The following is a 19,841-nucleotide window of genomic DNA, read 5'->3' on the forward strand; positions in this document are numbered from 1 at the left end:
AGGTGGTACCCCTATGATTTTCTATGATAATCATTGATGTTGTGGTTGTGTTTGGTGCAGAATACATTTCTACCCCTCAGATTTCTCTCCGAATGATTACATGAAGCAATGGCAATAGCAATCATGATTGAATTTAGTGTAGTATGTGGTTTTCTTTCCTCTTTTCCTTTTTATTTCTTTTATGAATAAGGAGAAAAGAGAGCTGACAAGGGAGAGCAAGAGAGAAGAAAAAATTGATGGGTCAAACAAAGAAAAGTTGAGGACGTTTTGGCACAAGCCTTAATTTCAACTTGACCATAGTAATGAGAGGAGAGACGTTGAGCTAAGGGCTAGAGGAAAGGGTAGGTAAGAAAAGGAGAGAATGGAACTACAAATGGCATAGGAGAGGCCACTTTGGATCTAGATGGATTAAGAAACTATCAAAAGTAGATGTTTGGTAGAGAGAAAGAGGAGCTAAGAGGGTTGGATGGACATAGATGAAGCTAGAGAATCCCACAAAGCTATTCAAAGAAAATCTTGTCATCTTTAAGAACACATATTCAAAGTTTATGTACTCCATTTGGATGAAAAGTAAAAAGAAAAAAGAAAAACTGAGACCAAAATCATGTATTTAAGAACATTTGAAGAGTTATGAGACTTTTGTTTTGTTCTTCTTAGTATTTTTTTCAAGAGTTCATTTCTTTGATTACATAAAATTTTTAAAGAGTTAATTTTTGAGCAACTTTCATGTAGAAAACATGATAAACATTACCCCACCCTCACATAAGCAAAGGAGCATCCATCAAATCCTAAGATAAACTTTTGGTGCCTTTCTAGAAATTTTCAAAAAAATTCCTTGATAGTATAAGCAAGCATGTATGCAATTCCCTAGATTAAGATCTGACATTAAGCTTCCTTATCCATTACAGAAATATGGTATGCGAAATTGTGCTTGTTGGTCTAAGCAAGAACACACAATTGCTAAAAACGATTCTTTGCTAAGCAAGCTACCCTAAATGTTGAAAAAGTTCAAAGGCGAGAAATATAGAGAAAGAGCAAAAGTTCCAACAAGAGAAAATATGAATGGGAAAACATTGCATGAGATCCTTGTTCATATGGAGTGGCAACGCATTGTTATATGCTCCTTTGATATCTTTCAATTGTTATACATTCATGCCTAAATTATGGAAGTGTTGTCTCTTATCATTTATGAACATACGAGCACAAGTGTAAACTTCGGTATCTATCATTCACCAGAGTAACAAGGCTTTCGCTTCTCAGCAAATGCTTCCAATGCTTCCAACCTATCTTTGGTATGCAGAGTTTGGGCATAGCAAGCTTCTTCCAAAACCATTCCTGAAGCAGCCTCCATATCAATGCCACGGTCAATGGCAATCTTTGCCATCCTTATTGCTACTGGACCCTGCACATGAGGAAATAATTTTTAAATAGGATTTGCCTGGCGATTGCCTATGATGAACAAGCTTCAGAGGCAGACACATTAACACTTGCCATGAAAACCATTTCAAAAGGAAAATTGGCCAACAAATCCGAAATACAAAAATTGATCTATTCAGTAGAATACAATGTACGTAAGCATGCATACACACGTGCGCATGAGATTAATTTTTTATTTTATTACATTTTTATTTTATTTTTTTTCTTTTTTCCCCCTTTTTTTTGGGGTGCATTGGGGGTGGGGAGAGGGGAGGGGAGGGAGGGGGTGTGGTTTGGTGGTCGATATATCTCAAGCTGGATGCTCTCTAGAGTTTAGCCAGCACACGAACATACCTGTTTGATGATTTCTCTTGCAATCTCAAGGGCTTTCATATGAGCATTGCCACTTGGTACACAATGTTCGACAAGACCTGCCAACATCTTCAGGAGTCATAAGCCCATATTCAACAGAAAATAGACACCAAGGAAACACACACAAAGGCATCGGACGCGAAGAAGGGAATGAGCTACAATAACACCTGCAGAATTTTCAAGTTATGAGAGCAATGTGTTGAAGGCATTCAAACTATAATTCAAGAGCCTGTCTAGAAACAATTACCTATTTTTTCAGCATAATTTGCATCAACTCTGCGAGCAGTGAAAATAAGCTCTTTTGCCTTGGACTCTCCTACCAACCTTGGCAGGCGCTGTGTTCCCCCTGCCCTGGATAGGAAACATTGCCAGCCAAAAATTCACAGATGATGCCATTTGGACAGTTAAAATGGAGGTGAATTGTTTATGAAGTTGCATTTGTTTGACAATGCGTGAGTGTGCTTGTGTGTGAATGTGCAAGCAGCAGTGTACATAGCATTAAATGATGCAGTCAGTTTGGAATGCTAAAATGACCTACCAAACCTCCAGACACAGACAGAGGAATATGTCACAGCTGAAATGCAGATATTCACACCCACAAATGAACCCTGAGTCTTGAAAGGTAATCATAGCAATCTTCTGCCAGTGGCTATATAGTGTTTTAAACTAAGTCCTTAATTAGGTCTGCCAAAAGTACCTACAGTGTCATGTAACTGGGCCTCCATGGAATGGCCTCCCTAATAGCTGCCTCTATCAGCAACTCAGTCTCTGTGCAGACCTCATCAACACTCATCATAGCCATCATAGCATGGAACATTCTGTACGGCACGAGTAACAGTACTGGTGCCATATGGGGACAGACTTTCAGGTACGTCAGGTACATTCCACTGGCCCATAAAATATATATACACAAAATATATCCAATCTGATCTTCTTTCAGATGAACATAAGCGTTACAATCAAATCTAAAATTCAATAAGGTTAAATAATGAGCCTATCTGAAAGAGGAGCCCACCCTTACCCTGGAATTATGGCAAGACTTGTCTCTGGTAGTCCAAGTACAGCTTCACTACCTGCATTGTTTGATAAAAATACAACTTCAGTTCAAATGCTTTCATCAGACCACAAAATCCAAATGTTCACAACCCTCAAAATGAATCATCAGCACAATAGCTGCATCATGATATTTCACCTATCCATGACTAAGCAAAGGACATGGCATGAAAGCCATCAATACTTGGCCTATGTTAGAGAAACAGAGGGCACGCACAATGGAAGCTCACCCCGAAATAGAGAGATATTGAGCCCAGGAACTCACACAGTGGTACATTCAAATCTAAACTTCCTATCCTTAGTGTGTACTTCAATTCATGTGCAGACTGTAAATAGACAATGCACAAAAGAGAGACTTAGAACCAGCAAAAAATATTTCCGTCCAATGTGGACACAATACAAAAGCTATGTCCAGTGTACTACCCCTTTCAGCAGAGTGCTGACTAGATGTGGACCCCTCTACATGCATAAGGCTGTTTGCCTACCTCCTTAGCACTTCTAAACACTTGGCCTGCGTTGCTCTCCTAGAGCTTATGTGGGCCTCCTATGCATCCCCCGCAATCACACCTTCTGACTGATCCTCCTGGACAGCCTCTAGTAAGGCAGTGCTTGCTATGGTTCCTTGACCTCCCTGTTTCTCTGACTGCAGCCCAAGCTGAGGCACAAGTCAAATCCTTTGATCCCGTCTTCCTTGCTGCTGTGAGGGCAGCCAATGGTGAAGGCCGGTAAGCTCCTTGTTCCCTGCGGTTGTAGCGGGAGATAGACTATACTCACTCTCTCTCCTGCTCAATACTATCTACAACTACAAGATGATGCACTCAATACACAAAATGATGCTGTGGATGCGAGTGAGAGAATTAGAGGGAGAGAATGTAGTGGACCTCCAAAGAGGAAATAGATACAACTGAATAATGAATGCCGAAAGGGCTGAATACAACTGTACGAAGGGGCTGAAACCCTCAATGCAAAACTGGAAGACTAGACTACCTAGAGAAGGTGAATCCTCGCTAGGTCCCTGACGAGGCTGAGGCTGGCCTGCTGGTTTGCTGCAGGGATGCTTGGGCTCTGCTTCTGTGAAGGCTTGAAGGGAGTGGATGAAGAAGGCCAAAAGCTGCCCTTTTATAGGCAGTTAGGTCAGCCTGGCCGATTGGGTCAACACTGACCGTTGACCAGGCCGGTCAAAAAGCCAATGCGTTGACTTTTGACCAAGAAGTCAACTGTATTTTTTCACCTGGGATGATGTGGCATTGATTGTCTGTTGACTTGTGCTGATTGCTGACTGCACAGGCCTGCCTGCATGGCTGTACGAATGCTTGCTTGGCAGTTGACCTGGCTGCGTGTGTTGGCACTAGCTAGCTCATGATCTCTTGCATAATCACTGTTACAATATCCATGCAACCTTAAATGACTTCCTCTGTATTCTATTCCAAACTGTCTTGTACCTCTGATGTACCTTAAGACTCTTTTAGCTACATTCCAGTGAGACTGTTTCGGATTTGCAATAAATTGTGCAAGTGAACTTATTGCATAACAAATATCTCGCCTTATGATAGTCAGATATATAAGTGATCCGATGAGTTGCCAATAGTCCCTGTCATTGATTGTAGGACTTTCTCGATCTTTAGTAAGTTTCAAACTCTATTCCATGGGAGTGCCTACAATCTTGCAATCTGACACGTGAAACTTTTTCAAGAGACTGTCAACAGATTTTAGCTGACTTGTGAAGATGCTTCCTGAGTCTCTCCAGAACTCAATACCAAGGCAATAGTGCATAAGTCCAAGATCTTTCACGTTGAACTCTGCAGATAAGTCTTGTTTTAGCTTGCTGATGAAGCTATCATTACTTCTTGTCACAATCAGATCAACTACAAAAGTGTAATAGTAATGTCTTCCCTTTAAACTTGTAGTAGAGAGTATGATTTGCATTGGACTTCATGTATCCCAGATTAGCAAAATACTTGTCAATTCTGATGTACCAACTTCTAGGTGCTTGCTTTAAGCCGTAGAGACTTTTCTTGAGATGGCAAACATGATGCTCTTTCCCTAATTCAACATAACCTACTGGTTGTTGCATGTAGACTTTCTCATCTAAGTAACCATTGAGAAGCATTCTTGACATCTATCTAGTACACATTCCATCTACTGAGTGTCGCTAGTGATATCAAGAACCGTATGGAATCTATCTTTGCTACTGGAGCATAAGACTCGTCATAGTCCTGACCATATTGATGTGCAAACCCTTTGCAACTAGTCGTGCTTTATATCTTTCCATGCTTCCATCTAGATTGTACTTCACTTTGTAAACCCATTTGTTTGCTATGGCCTTCTTTCCTGATGGAAGATCACATAATTGCTAAGTATAGTTTTTGTACAAAGCTTCCATTTCTTCATTCATAGCAGATTGCCATTCTAACTGGTCAACTGTGTCTTCGAAGTACACTGACTCTTCTGTAGCCATGATGGTTCTATGGCAATTCTTACTCTTCTTCATCGATCTTTTCTGTAGGTGACTGAGTAATCGGTGTATCGATCTCTTGTGTATTGGATGTTTTCCATTCCGATTCTTCATCAAAAATTATTTCTCCAAAGATAATAACCTTTCGGTTGACCGGATCATACAACTTGTATGATTTGCTTTCTTCGCTGTAACCAACCATGATGCATTTACGTGACTTAACATCCAACTTTCGTCTATCAAAATTGGTTCGCTTTTGTTTACCAACATGCTTCACAAACTTTTTCAAGAAACTGTAGCTTTGGAGTTCCAATTATCATATTCTAATTTCTTAGCTGTATCAAGATTTTGAAATTAACATGTCCATATCTTTTGTGCTATATTGCGGATAGTGGCATGGGTTGTTGCTGAGCTGACATGACATGCAAATATGGTACTAAAGCTATCATTCTGAACAAGCGTCTTTCCTTGACTACTTTTCCTACTTGCTCTTATCCTCTAGATTTATCTCTGATCATGCGTTCATCTCCATCGAAGATGACTCGGTAGTTTTGTTCCGTCATTTGCCCAACTGACAAGAGGTTGTTGCTGAGCTTTGGAACATAGAGTCACCAATCCTTTCGTACTAGTGAAATTGTTCATAGGGACAATGTCTTTCCCTTGAATTGGATTCGGTGTGTTATCTGCCATGTAGATAACATTCTTCTATCCTTCTAATGGTTTCATCTCTGTGAACCAATCCTTATGCTGTCATGTGAGATGATGCACCGCTGTCAATGTACCAAGGATCCTGATCTGCTTGATCGACTTGATAACTGCATTCCCCTTTTGAATTGCAATCAATATCGAGATACACTGGATCAGCCTTCTGCATATCCTCAATTACAAGAAACATATTCTAAGGTTCATTGGCATACTTTAATGTCCACCGCAGTGATTTCCTCTTCCTTGAAAATTTCCTCGTTTGCTACTAAATTGACCACCTTAGTCGTACTACTTCTTGCGGCAATCATTTTTTCAGTGTCCAAACTTGTGACAGCAGTTGCACTGAATATTTGACACATTGGTGGATGCATTCCCTCGTCCTTGGAATCTTCCTCTGTTGGAATGATTCTCACAAGTTTAGTTGAGAGTATGAGAACTCCAACATGATAGCTTGCCCACACCTAAATAGTGGATGAGCAAAAAAAATGTCGATTACACTAAGAATCAAAGTGACACCCTAGACTTTATACTTTTAGAGAACTAAACGAAGAAAATCCTTTCAACTATTTGCAAATCTTCTATCATGTTTGCTTGGTGAATGGATGCAAGTTAGAGGACGACTATGTGAACTACTTTCCTTTTGCATATAACATAAGGCAACGCAATAGTGGTCCAACCAATTCCTAATAAGCTACTTCAAAGGATGGGATACGTGAAAGAAGCCTTGCTCGTGAGTTAGTAGAGAAAGGAAATTAATGAAGAAGATATGAGAAATCCATTGAATAACCTCAAGTATAGAAAGATCAATATAGTGCAAGACTTTATTTAAGTGGATGTGGTAGTTGACAACTACACTAAGTGCCTGATGATACATCATTGTGAGCCTCCCATGGACCCTTGCACTAAAATTTTAGATCCATGGAGATTTAAAACCAACTGAGACCTATGAGGGCATAGCCATACACTAGATCCTCTCGGAATGAGTATACTTCACATGAGGAAATATGTGTCAACCAAAGAAAGAGATAAACAAAGGATGGATGAAAGAATTAATAGAGGTTGAAGAGGACCTCTCCCCCACTAGCCAAGAAGTAAAACTTGGCCACAAGATTGAAAATGACTTCAACTACATTTGATGCAAACCCAACTTCAACTAGGAGCAGTGTAATAAGTGCTTGAAGCCTATGCAAGTGTCAATTGACATTCAGCATCCATGTCAAACTCAACCATGACGATGGAGAATGATAGTTTAGTAAAAAATGATGCAGTTTGCTAATCAGACCTTGAGAGGCCAAAACAAAGCCACATAAGAATGGTTAAAAAGGTAAGCATACAAATACCTAAGAAAGCCATCAATCCAACGATTCAAGGTCCTAAAGGAACCTAGTGTGGACCCAACTTTCTGCTCCAGACCGCTGACTGCTGGCAGTCCCTCTGCTGCCACCTGCAGGGCCTATATATTGGCCCTGGCAGCCCTATGTGGTGGCCTTGCAGAGCCTGCTGCTGCCAGCACCTCAGCCCAGATCCAGGGCCTTATGCTGGTCCTAGGCAGCCCTTCCATGCAGCCACATATCCTGCTCTTTCCGCCTACATGATATTCTGGATGCTGCCCATGTGGCAGCTCTCCCTTCTCTCTCAGATCTGCCAAATGGCATCCTTCTTTCCTGCCACTTGGCATCTCTCTGACCCCTCTTTTGCTGCCGGTCTGGCTCCCCCATGTCCTTATTTGGGGGCTCACAGGTAGGGAGGTGACCTCTAAAACCCCAACACCCCCTCTCACCGGCCCACGGTGGGCAAACACCCACATGTCGATGCAGATGCTCCATCAGCTCCCATTAAGAAGCTCAGGAACACGTCCTCTAGGTCCGGTCCCGTATAAGCAAACCATCCTAGATCATAGATACCATCTAGGTAGCAGCAATTGTTCATGGAACAACCATCCTCAATCATGAACACTCGAGCAATCCTAGTACAAACAAGAGGCCTATCCAGCTGCCCCCCACAGAAATTAAGGAAGATCTTGCCAAGCACCATGCTCCCAGGGCCTGTTTCAACCCGTCTCCACTCTGGCAGCTTTCGCAACCAAGTACTCCGCCTGAACAATGAAATCCTTCCACATAGATCCCTCCAGAAATCCTAGACCATAGCTCGAAAAAAGCTTACAATTGCTTCTAATATCCTACAATTAAGCCTGGAAGAACTCCTATCCCTGTCAATAGGTCATGCTCCTCAAAGCAATCATGACAAAAGTCATGCACCGGGCATCGTTGTCCTTTGCAACAAGATTTCCTCCTCCTGGCAATTTCCTCAACACCTGAGAAACACTTTGCCCAAAGCATGCTGCTGAAGTCTAATGCATACACAAAGAAACATGTTATGCTCTAGCCGAGATAGCATGACCTCGGAAAGATCGGTGGGCATTTTCTCTTAGATGACCAAGTTTTGTAATAGTTATTGTGCGTAATTGAAATGGTCAAGAGAAGTAACTGTCAAGGTCCTAGGTGAGGGTGATATGGCATTGACTAGGTAAATCTGAGTGCTAAGGCCTAGGTGCACCTAAATGTGCAATAATGCCAAGAGGCAAGTGGTCTTAAATGTGCCCAAGAGAGGGGTAAAAAGGTGCACCAAGTGGAGAGGCTAAAATGATGACATTTGGCAAGGAGAACTATCTAGGGAAATGAGGGTCTCGTGGATAAGCACGAAAAAAAACAAAGGAATGATGGAATTTTGAAGATCTGTGATCCACGAGAGTTTGGCTGGGTGGAACAATTTAATGCCATCGCCCGTGACTTGTATCAACGTAGGAATAGAGATTCAGGCCAAAGGATAGAGTCGTTGACAGTTGGTATCAGAGCCTTGTTGAGAGAGCAAGGGACAAGTGACGGAGGCTGTGCGTGAAGGGACCAGGTGGCCGAGCAATTTTGTTTGGTGTTGACTGTCCGTGGCTGGAGTGGAGCGGAAGGTTCTTGGGTGATCCTTTGACAGCGGTACTCGGTGATTGATCGATCGATAGGAAGCCGTGAGGCGCAGACGGATAATTGACCTGCGCCAAGAGGAGCGTAGGGCCTAGGAAAGTGTAGACGAGTCCGAGCCTGGAGCGTAGCTGGAATGGTAGAGCGGGAATTCGTCACGGGGTCAGAGGTGACGCAGCGCAGATTGACTACCCGTGGTCTACGAAGGATTTAAATTAACGAACGGTTGAGCTTGGGATAGCGTGGTGGTTCGGCGGTCGACGAGAAAGAAAATCAGACGGGACTTCTGAAATTGTGGCTGGGTCTAGAGGGTTGCCGTGACGACGGACAGCAACAGCTCGGAGGCTGGAGACCGTGTGGTCCGAAATACTCAACGAAATAACAGAAGGATATCCCGCTAGCTAGCGCTCTGTTGGCATCGGAGCTACATCGGGCGATGGCATCTTTAACGAGAGGAAATTAGGGAGCCCCTTCTTTCCATACAGTTTTTTTCATATGGTCCTGTTGTTTCTGCACCGCAAAAAAAAAGGGACGTTCAGAGTGTTTTATAACTGAGAGTTTAGGACGCAGGAGAAAGAAAAAAACAGGAGAGCAGAATAGAAAAGAAGGGTATATGTATTTTTTATTTGGGTTCTAGAAAAGGCTGAAAAAAAAAAAAAAAAAAAGAGAGAAAAACCATCTTCCATTGTGAAACTATGGAGGCAGAAGGACAGAATTCTAGGGTGAATCCTAGTGAGTCTAGAATACAGTCTACACAACAGATGTCACATCATGCTGCACGTACTTTGATCGGTAGAATTTTGATATTAGAAGATGCTTTACAGCAGATTATGAACCAGCAGCTTCAAGTGAATGCTGGTCAAAATGAGATCAGGGAGATGGTGCAAGCCTTGTCGGCTAGACCGTCTAGAATTGATAAGGGCAAAGCTCCAGCAGCCAGAGCCCAGTATACATTCCTTAGAGCGCGCAAGGGTCAAAGTGCCTAATATCGCTAATTATAGACCGGAGAAGTACGCTGGTCGGATGACCGAGCGCAGCTCTGATGTGATCGAGGTTTGGTTACACAAGTGGGAAGAAGCTTTCGCCATTTGTGAAATTAGATCTGATCTAAAGAAAATCCGTGAGGCCACACACCTGTTTATTGAGGCAGCGGATAGATGGTGGATAAAGCAACAGAAGGATCAAGTTGCTCCTACCACCTGGGAAGGGTTTAAAGCTGAATTCAAGAAACACTTTCTCCCACCTGATGAAGAGTCCCGAGCTTGGGATGCTTATAGAAATCTTCGTCAGAGAAGTCTGTCAATGGCAGAGTACACTGACAAATTCAGGGAATGTGTCATGAAAATAACAGACCCTCTCCCTATGTCGGTTCAGTTAAAAGACTATATCTATGGACTGAACGACAAAATCAAAATGGAAGTTTGGGCTAAATATGTGACTACATTAGATGAATCTATTGCAGTAGCCCTGAACTATGAGGATGCCAGAGGCAGATCTGGTGGATTTGTGCAGGCAGGGACTTAGTATGAGTACCCGAAAAAAGGGGGATTTCAGAGGAAATGGGTTTCAAAGACAAGTGTCTCCCAGCCAAGTGGCCAAACCAAGCAGGTGAAGCCGGTTGAGGGACCAGTAAAAACAAGTACCACCGTTGGAGTGAAAAGGAAAATAACTCCAATGGCAGCCCGGGCTTGGTCAAAGTCCTCGTTGACCCCCTCGTTGACCCCTGAACAAAAAGAGAAAGCTAGAAAAGAAGGATTGTGCTTCGGCTGCCTTCAGCGACATCAGTGGAAAGATTGTCCACTGAATAAAGACCGTCACACGGCTAATATGATAATATCTGAATGCGACGTGGAAATGCAGGAGAGTCCCAATGCGGAACATATGCAGATGCAACTGGCGGGACCTTCTCAGAGGTTAGTACCTTGTTTGTTATGTGTGTCTGTTGCTAAGTTAGTGATGAGTGCACCTGATAACATCCTATCTAAGCCCGCAGCAACGGGGTATACGGCCTTTAATGATACGGAGTTAATTAAAATGAAAGGGCAAGTGGCCAATCATGATGTCATTGTGTTATTTGACTCAGCGTCAACTCACAATGTGATTAACTCCAAGCTCGTGAAGAGGCTGAAATTAAAAACAAGCCCATCTGACTATGCGTATACAGTCAGAATGGCAGATGGAAGTTCAACTGAAGTATGGGACCAAAGGGTTACCCAGTTGGAGCTTCGGATTCAGGACTATGTTGAGAAGCTTGATTTTGAAATGACCAAGCTTGCTCATGCAGATATAGCCCTGGGTATGGCGTGGCATTCTAGGAAGAATCCAGCCATTGATTGGAAAAAGCACGTATATCAATTCAAGATGAATGATGTGCTTTATGTCTTGCGAGGTGAAAAGGATATACCTCAGGGACCGTTGGTTTCCGTGATGGAAATCAGAAAAGCTCAAGTAGAGTTTTTATTCCTTTGCACAGCATCGGTAGAGCCGGTTGATGATTCTTCGGCTAGCATTGATGTTACGCAAAGTGGTGAGATGGCCAAGCTGGCTAATCTTATAACAGAGGAGTTCTCTGAATGTTTTAGGGATGAACTACCTTATGGGTTGCCTCCAGAGCGGAAAGTTCAACATAAGATTGAGCTGATCCCGGGGGCAGAACCTGTAAATAGACCTCCCTATAGAATGAGTTTTGCTGAAGAAGCGGAGGTGCGTAGACAACTGGAAGAATACCTTAAGTTGGGGCAGATTCAACCAAGTTTCTCACCTTTTGCTTCGCCAGTGATATTAAAGAAGAAAAAGGATGATACGTTTCGCCTCTGTATAGATTACAGAGCATTGAATAATATCACTGTTAAGCACAGGTATCCGATGGCTCGGATTGATGATTTGCTAGATGCATTACATGGAGCCGTGATTTTCAGCAAGATAGATCTTAAGTGCGGCTACCATCAAATCCGGATTAGAGCCGAGGATGTGCATAAAACCGCTTTCAGAAGCAGGTTTGGTCATTATGAGTTTTTGGTAATGCCCTTCGGGCTTACCAACGCTCCAGCGACCTTCGTCATGCTTATGAACGATTTACTACGTCCGTATATCGAAAAGTTCGTAGTACATTTTATTGACGATATCCTGATATTCAGTAAAAGTGTTACTGAGCATCGTGAACACTTAAGAATAGTGTTCAGTACTTTGAGGAAAACCAGTCTTTATGTGAATAAGAAGAAAACTATACTATGTATGGTTAGGCTTGAATATTTAGGGTTCATAATTACTCCACAGGGGGTAGAAATGGATCCGAAGAAAGTGGCTGCGATACTAACTTGGCCAATCCCTCAGAGTCTGACCACGTTGCGATCATTCTTGGGATTTGTCCAGTTTTATAGAAGGCATATCAAAGGATATTCCGGAATAGTATCGCCATTGAGTGATCTGACCTCAGATAAAGTACCTTTTATTTTGGGACAGAATCAACAAGAAAGTTTTAACACCATAAAACAAGCTGTGGTCACAGGACCGGTATTAAAAATAGTTGATCCCCAAAAACCGTTGTTCCTAGAAACCGATGCAAGTGGCATTGCGGTAGGAGCAGTCCTCCTTCAAGAGGGAAGGCCAGTAGCCTTTGAAAGCAAGAAGCTTTCTCCCTCTCAAAGGAATTGGCCAACTCATGAATTGGAGTTGTATGCTGTTATCCACGCTTTGAAAACATGGAGGCATTATTTGTATGGTTCAGAGTTTTATGTGGATGTGGATCATGATACTCTGAAACATTTTTGTAAACAACCTGACTTGAGGGGCCGCCAAGCTAGGTGGGCAGAGCTCATGCAGGAGTTTAATCTAACGATTCGGTACCGAAGAGGAAAAGATAATAAGGTTACTGATGCGTTGTCTCGCATTATGCACAACCTGAGTTTCACGGTATTAGAGAGTGCTCTAATGACCGAGATAAGAGAAACTCAAAAGGTGGACGAGTTTGTCCAGAGCTTGTGGCCTAAAGCTCATGTGTTAAAACCCGGGGAAAATGAAAAGGATGACCTGGCATCCAGAAAAGGCCAAACTTATGCAAGATATACCATAAGGGATGGTATGCTAGTTAGAAATGGCAAGGTTGTAGTACCTAATCAGAATAATCTCAGGCAGAGAGTCATTCGACAGTGCCATGATAGCCCATGTGCGGGACATCCAGGTGTCGAGAAGACATATGATCTCGTGAAGCGAGATTTCTTTTGGCCAAAAATGAAAAAGCATATTCATGAATATGTGACACGGTGTTTCTCGTGTCAGGTAAGTAAGGCCGAGCAGGTGAAGCCACCCGGACTTTTACAGCCCTTGGAAATACCACTAAGTGGGAGAGCATTTCTATGGACTTTATAGTAGGGCTGCCTACGACGCAAGGAGGGTATGATTCTATCCTTGTGGTGGTTGATCGTCTAACCAAGATGGCTCACTTCATTCCGACTAGGGAGTCTGTTAGTGCCCCGCAAGTGGCGGATTTGTTCATTAGACATATATTTCGTCTGCATGGATTGCCTAGATCCATAGTGTCAGACCGAGATGTCAGATTTACCGGTCGTTTTTGGACAGCGGTATTTGAGACACGAAGAACTGAGTTGAGAATGAGTAGTGGGGATCATCCTGAGACGGATGGTCAGACGGAGAGAGTCAACCAGACTTTAGAGGATATGCTGAGGGCATATGTGTCATTGAGGCAACATACTTGGGACAAGTGGTTGCCATTGTTGGAGTTTGCCTACAATGATAGAAAACATTCCTCTACCGGGTTCAGTCCGTTTGAGCTGAACTATGGTTATAGACCAGCAAATCCAACTATAGTTGGAGTACCTCAGAAAGTGCCTAGTGCCGCGAACTTTGTAGTTCAGATGCGGGAGATGCTAGCACTTGCGAGATCTAATATCCGCCAGGCTATGGATAGAGTCAAGGTGTATGCGGATGAAAACCGGTCTATAAGAGTATTTAAGGAAGGGGAAAAAGTTTTTCTCAGAGTTCCTTCGCACTCGAAGTCGTTGACTTCAGGAGAGTGTGCGAAGTTATCACCTCGATACTGTGGGCCGTGGTTAATTCTAAAGAGAATAGGCAGTGTTGCCTATAAATTAGAATTGCCACAGGGGTGTAAGGTGCACCCGGTTTTTCATGTTTCGCGCTTAAAGAAATTTTTGCATACATGTGACTCACTAATCGAAGGTGTGGTTTTGTTTCAGGAGATAGAGGATATTGCAAGGCGCAAGCCAACAAGAATCCTGGACCGAGGAACAATGCAAATACGAAATCGGAAGATACCCACGGTGTTGGTTGCATGGCATGGTCAGCCTCTATCGGAAGCTACCTGGGAATCCGTATACCAGTTACGGAGAGTGTTCCCAGATTTCATCATCGAGGACGCTGATGCTTGAAGAGGGAAGGAATGTTATGCTCTAGCCGAGGTAGCATGACCTCGGAAAGATCGGTGGGCATTTTCTCTTAGATGACCAAGTTTTGTAATAGTTATTGTGCGTAATTGAAATGGTCAAGAGAAGTAACTGCCAAGGTCCTAGGTGAGGGTGATATGGCATTGACTAGGTAGTTCTGAGTGCTAAGGCCTAGGTGCACCTAAATGTGCAATAATGCCAAGGGGCAAGTGGTCTTAAATGTGCCCAAGAGAGGGGTAAAAAGGTGCACCAAGTGGAGAGGCTAAAATGATGACATTTGGCAAGGAGAACTATCTAGGGAAATGAGGGTCTCGTGGATAAGCACGAAAAAAAACAAAGGAACGATGGAATTTTGAAGATCTGTGATCCACGAGAGTTTGGCTGGGTGGAACAATTTAATGCCATCGCCCGTGACTTGTATCAACGTAGGAATAGAGATTCAGGCCAAAGGATAGAGTCGTTGACAATACACATACCGTTGGATCTACCCCTTTGATTGTTTGCTTTGAAAACAAACTAGGTACCTTTCCCAAAGGCACCCATAGCATCCATGTGTAACCCTATACTGCCATCTTCCGTGTCCCTAAACTCCTCAGACTTTGACCCTTGAAGTCACCTCCCTTATGAAATTGTCGTTAGCTTTGTTCTCAGAGCAACATCCTAAGCGAACATTGTTGTTCTCCACCTTCACAAAGGCCTCTTGTCCCTCTGGCTCATCAGACCATCCCTCAATGTAAAACATAAGAACAGTTGTCTCTAAATCTGCATAGCTGATCTTGAAAACACTTGGAGTTGCCACAAGAGAAGTTCTCTTGTTTCTGTTACCACATTTGCTGCTTGTTTTGACTCCTCTAATTCTTGATTGGACTCCTCCCTTCTCTTCTGATCATCCTTCTTCTTTCTCTGCAATCCCTCACATAATGTACTAGCTGGTCGCAATAGAAGCGTTTCTTCATTTACTTGCTTCACTAGTACAATAACTAGAGTTCCCACAATGGGCTCCTATTATTGGGCTGAATGCCCCTGGAACCAGCCAAACGTACCTGCTGCTCTGGATGCAGCCGACATGTGAGGCACAAGGTGAGCCTGACTCCTGCCCTCCTTGATGCTCTGATTTGCAACCAAAGTGGGGGGCTCTCAGTGGATTGGATCTCTGGACCTCCCTGCTGCTGGAACTGCAGCCCAAATCTGAGGCACCAAAGAATGTATGGACCCCGACCCTTCTGAATTGGCTGACCAGCAGGCTGAGCTGGCTGACCAGCTCTGGACCTCCCTGCTGCTGGAACTGCAGCCCAAATCTGAGGCACCAAAGAATGCATGGACCCCGACCCTTCTGAATTGGCTGACCAGCAGGCTGAGCTGGCCAACCAGCCCACAGACTGGGCTGGACCCAGTCTGTGGCATATATGCAGACTGCCTGATATTGCAACGTCGCAGCACCCAACTGGCCCAACGGCACTCATTTCTGCTGACCCTGCCTGCTGCTCCCGACTGACCCTGTCTGTGGGCCTGACTTTCTGATCCACAGTGCCAACTGGCAGTCCCTTTTGCTGCTGCCACCTGCAGGGCCTACATATTGGCCCTATGTGCTGCCCTTCAGAGCCTGGTGCTGCCAGCACCTCAGCCCAGATCCAGGGCCCTATACTGATCCCACATGCAGCCACATATCCTGCTCATTCTGCACATATGACAGTCTGCATGCTGCTCCATGTGGCAGCTCTCCCTTCTCTCTCAGATCTGCCCCGCTGTGGCAGCCTTCTTCTCTGCCCACGTGGCATTTCTCTGACCCCTCTTTTTCTGCTGGTCTACCTTTCCCATGTCCTCTTTATTTTGGGGCTCACATTGCCATCTAGCTTAACCATCAGGTTGGTCACCATAATTGTTCTGTACTTCTTTGCTGCTTTTTTTGGACAAAAAAGTGGACTTCTATTAAGTATGACCAAAATACAGAAATCTAGGATAAAACCCTGTGAAAGCCTAGTACAAAATTATGCAAAAGAGAAATGAGGCTGTCAGAACCAATGTGGAGAGTGCCACGCAGTGTGTGAGAAGTCCTGAATCCTGCCCCAACTGGCCAGGAGGGAGTGAATAATGTCATGCCAGATAATGTTCTGTAATTCTTTGCATATTTGCTATCTGCTCCTTTGAATCTGGGTAAGATACTTCATTTCACCTTTACTTTGACGGAGAGTGTCTTTCCTTATTTTCTAGCCCGTATCCTCATAGAGATTTTAATAGATTCTACCGTGTCTACCCAAGTCGCTCCGCCTTCCAAAAAAATCTTTGCATCGAGGTTTCTAGAAAAATTCCTGGAGCCTCTATTGATAGCCTTTCTTAGGATGCTTGTACTGCTCCTTCTATTTTATTTTTGTGAACGTCTCCTTCTTTTCCTTGAGAGGCTTTTATTGACCACTAGAAAAGAAAACAGTGTATATGACCAAAATAAAATATACCTTTGTAAGACTAGAATATATCCAATCGTACAAATTCAGATTTTGTTGTTCTAAAGTCCAAATTTCTACAAAGAAAATAAAAGAGAAAACGAAAAAATAAGAAATTTTAAAAAGCAAAAGGAAGACATACTTAGCAAGCAAAACAAACTTATGCCGTCATCAGTGCCCAAGCATAAGCAGCTATACTGGGTTTCTAAAGACCCGGGGAGTCTCTTGGGCAAACCCAGTGGTTACTAAAATACGTCAAAAAAACAAAACGGAAAGAAAACAAGAAATAAAGAAGAAAGGAAGAAGGTGACTAAGCAAAAAGCAAAAATAAACAAACAAATCAAGAAACAAAATCGACCAAAAAACAGGAATAAAAATATATTATGTTATCCATACTTTCTTAAAATAGCGAAGTGGGGCGGGGGGGGGGGGGGGGGGGGGCGGAGAGAGAGAGAGATTTGGATATTGCCGATTGCCATGGGTATTCTGGCCATGCAAATCGAAGCAAAGAAAAAGAAGGGCAGCTAGCTTAAGTAACTCCAGATGGAAGAAGGGAGAAACAAGAAAAAAGAAGAGGACAAAAAGAAAACAGGAGGGTGACAAGGTGGCTTGGGAGGGGACAAAATTTCAATTCTAAATCCTAGATTCTAGACTCTAAGCTCATGATCTTATATACTAATAGGGAGCATTGGGAGGATGAGATAGGAAGCTCAATATTCATAACTGTGCAATACAGGGAATGGGCACCCATAGTTCCATAAGAAGAATAAACAATTGCATGTATCCACAACGGAAGCCCAAGGTAAAAAGGAGGAATCATATGTGCTAAATACGTTTGACAAATTTAGATGTTATGTTGTATGACACGCACCGCATATGCGCAAATCACAAGCCAATGCTAGCTCCAATCCACCACCTAATGCTGCTCCTTCAATAACTGCAATAGTGGGTACACAAAGTGCCTGCTTTATGTCCATAAGATTTTAACGTTACCTCAACGGTTGACAAGATATCAAGCTTCAAATCTCACAATGGCTAGTGCAAGCAGTTAAAACAATACTCATGCAGCTATAAAACAGGTACACCCATAGTAAGTAGTCTATATATTAAACATTCTCAATATAAGTAGTCTACCTCCAAGAATGAAAAAGTTGATCGTATCGTATGTGAATATTTTCGTACTTCAGATACTTCCATCTTTCGCCTTTCCTGAGAACAGCGGTCAATGCAATTTCATGACTCCACTTGTTCGTAAGGTGAATCATGTGCAAAAAGAAACCTTCAACATCTAGTGTGGCCATTATACAAAGAATACTTATCAATTTTGCACTTGAAATACTTTTATTTTCTGTATATCATAAAAAACTAGTGATTGAACTATTACTAAAGCGATACATTATTTAGATGCACCATGTGTAAAGAAAAGGTTCCTTCAACTAAATATGGACAAGCACCACACAGATACTTCCTTGCTGCTAGTCCGTCAAACACCTTAAATTACTAGGACTAAACATTAATCGAGTAGTCAACACAGGAAGAGCTACAGATAATGGTTGCTCTGATATGCCCCGGGGAACACGCAGTCCCATCCCTATTTTAGCATCATTGCCTTAGCCTTGTGATGTAAGGTTTTAAAATCACAATCAGCTCAAGAAATTTACAGTCAAAGTTCTTATTGGATCTGATCGACAGTCATGAGCCTTTCAATGCAGATGCAGCAGAGATCAGACGGAGCTTTTATAAACAAGGTCTATACGGTTGAAAATGAGAAAAAGGCCCTGAAATATATAAGCACCTTAAGATCAGCACCAGCACAGAAGACACCAGGTACAGCACTACGAAGTATCATGACACGTGCTGAAGGATCATGATGTACTGATTCAAACACCTGACGAAACTGATCTAGCATTGTCACTCCAATAGCATTCCTTGACTCTGGCCTGTTCAGCACAACCTCAATCATCCCTGCCAATGGTATAGTGAGGGAGCCCTAGTGTGAACAAAACTTCACAGATTTCTTGTTTCAACTGATAGTGTAATACAAGGAGGAAAGAGCTGAATCACGATCATGTAAACATACAAAATACCAATAAAAAAATGCACATAGAGTCTTATCATATTAAGTAACGAGTGTGGGCGCCACGTTTAGCAGACATCATAGAAGAACACTTATAGAAAAACAATCCCCTTCAGCATAATAACTTAATACGTTCGTTACAATCTAAAATCAAATATTCAAGACTCCAGTTCTGATCAAAGTTCTACCTCAGTTGCAAAGTAAACAAACATAAAGCCCTGTTTTTATATTGAAGGCAGAAAGCAAAGATAGCAAAATCGACGTACTCTGCTCGTTGATGCATTCTATCATAGACTTTAAACATTGTTAGGACCCGAAAAGGACACAAAAATTACCAGCATCGGAGCCTGTGAGCTTTTCCATGTAGACTTGTTTGGGAGGGGAGGCTTGAACGATTAAGGATCGGCAGGTGGCAACAAAACCAGAGATGGGCAAACTACGACGGACGAAGGCGATGTCATGTGTGGAGAGTGATGTTAGCAGTCGAGCAGCCAAGTGGTGAGGTGCCATCATTACAACATCAGACATGCAATCTCTTGGATTTTGGTCTCATCACATCACCTTCAAGTAAGAAACACAGGTTGCACTTTGAGAATCTAAAAGTGTTCAAATTCCCATTTTTGATTTTTTGTTGGCCTGCCATAGGTAAATGAGAGTGGGCATGCCCAAGGTTCATGGAAGGGCAAGATTGCCCGCCCACCACCCTGGAGATGCATTCAATGAACGTTGGACAGGCTTGGGTGCCCTTAGTGTGTAAACACCCTAAGAGGACATTCCTGCGTCGTCGACGTTCTGTACGAGAAATTAGGCTTGATCGATGCCACCTTTTTCGCTAAGTTGTTCCGCCGTGTCTGATAATTCTGAGTTACTCCATCTTCTTTGCTTGTTGTCAAGCATCAATCCATACACTAGACCACTCCTTGCCTATTG

At 42.9% G+C, this 19,841-nt stretch overlaps 1 protein-coding gene across 2 annotated transcripts; it reads right to left on the minus strand.

The window, feature by feature from the left end:
• Positions 1 to 1,083: 1,083 nt before the first annotated feature.
• LOC147887741 (ATP-dependent caseinolytic (Clp) protease/crotonase family protein) lies at positions 1,084 to 19,582 on the minus strand. Of its 2 annotated transcripts, none has more exons than XM_087393560.1 (8): positions 19,247 to 19,582; positions 18,630 to 18,774; positions 17,969 to 18,043; positions 17,706 to 17,796; positions 2,810 to 2,861; positions 2,036 to 2,139; positions 1,771 to 1,847; positions 1,084 to 1,402 (listed from the first exon to the last, which is right to left on the minus strand). In XM_087393560.1, the coding sequence occupies exons 2-8, from the start codon at positions 18,741 to 18,743 to the stop codon at positions 1,226 to 1,228; spliced, it is 690 nt and encodes a 229-aa protein (XP_087249686.1). In that variant the 5' UTR covers positions 18,744 to 18,774; positions 19,247 to 19,582; the 3' UTR covers positions 1,084 to 1,225. The 2 variants fall into 2 exon arrangements, with proteins under 2 accessions (XP_087249686.1, XP_087249685.1); XM_087393559.1 differs by having other exon boundaries at positions 18,630 to 18,799; positions 19,247 to 19,580.
• Between the last annotated feature and the right edge of the window lie 259 nt (positions 19,583 to 19,841).

This window comes from Dipteris shenzhenensis, chromosome 22 (genome assembly GCF_047967505.1).
Source record: "Dipteris shenzhenensis isolate YYH24624 ecotype China chromosome 22, Dip_SZ_1.0, whole genome shotgun sequence".
NCBI classification, from domain to species: Eukaryota; Viridiplantae; Streptophyta; class Polypodiopsida; order Gleicheniales; family Dipteridaceae; genus Dipteris; species Dipteris shenzhenensis.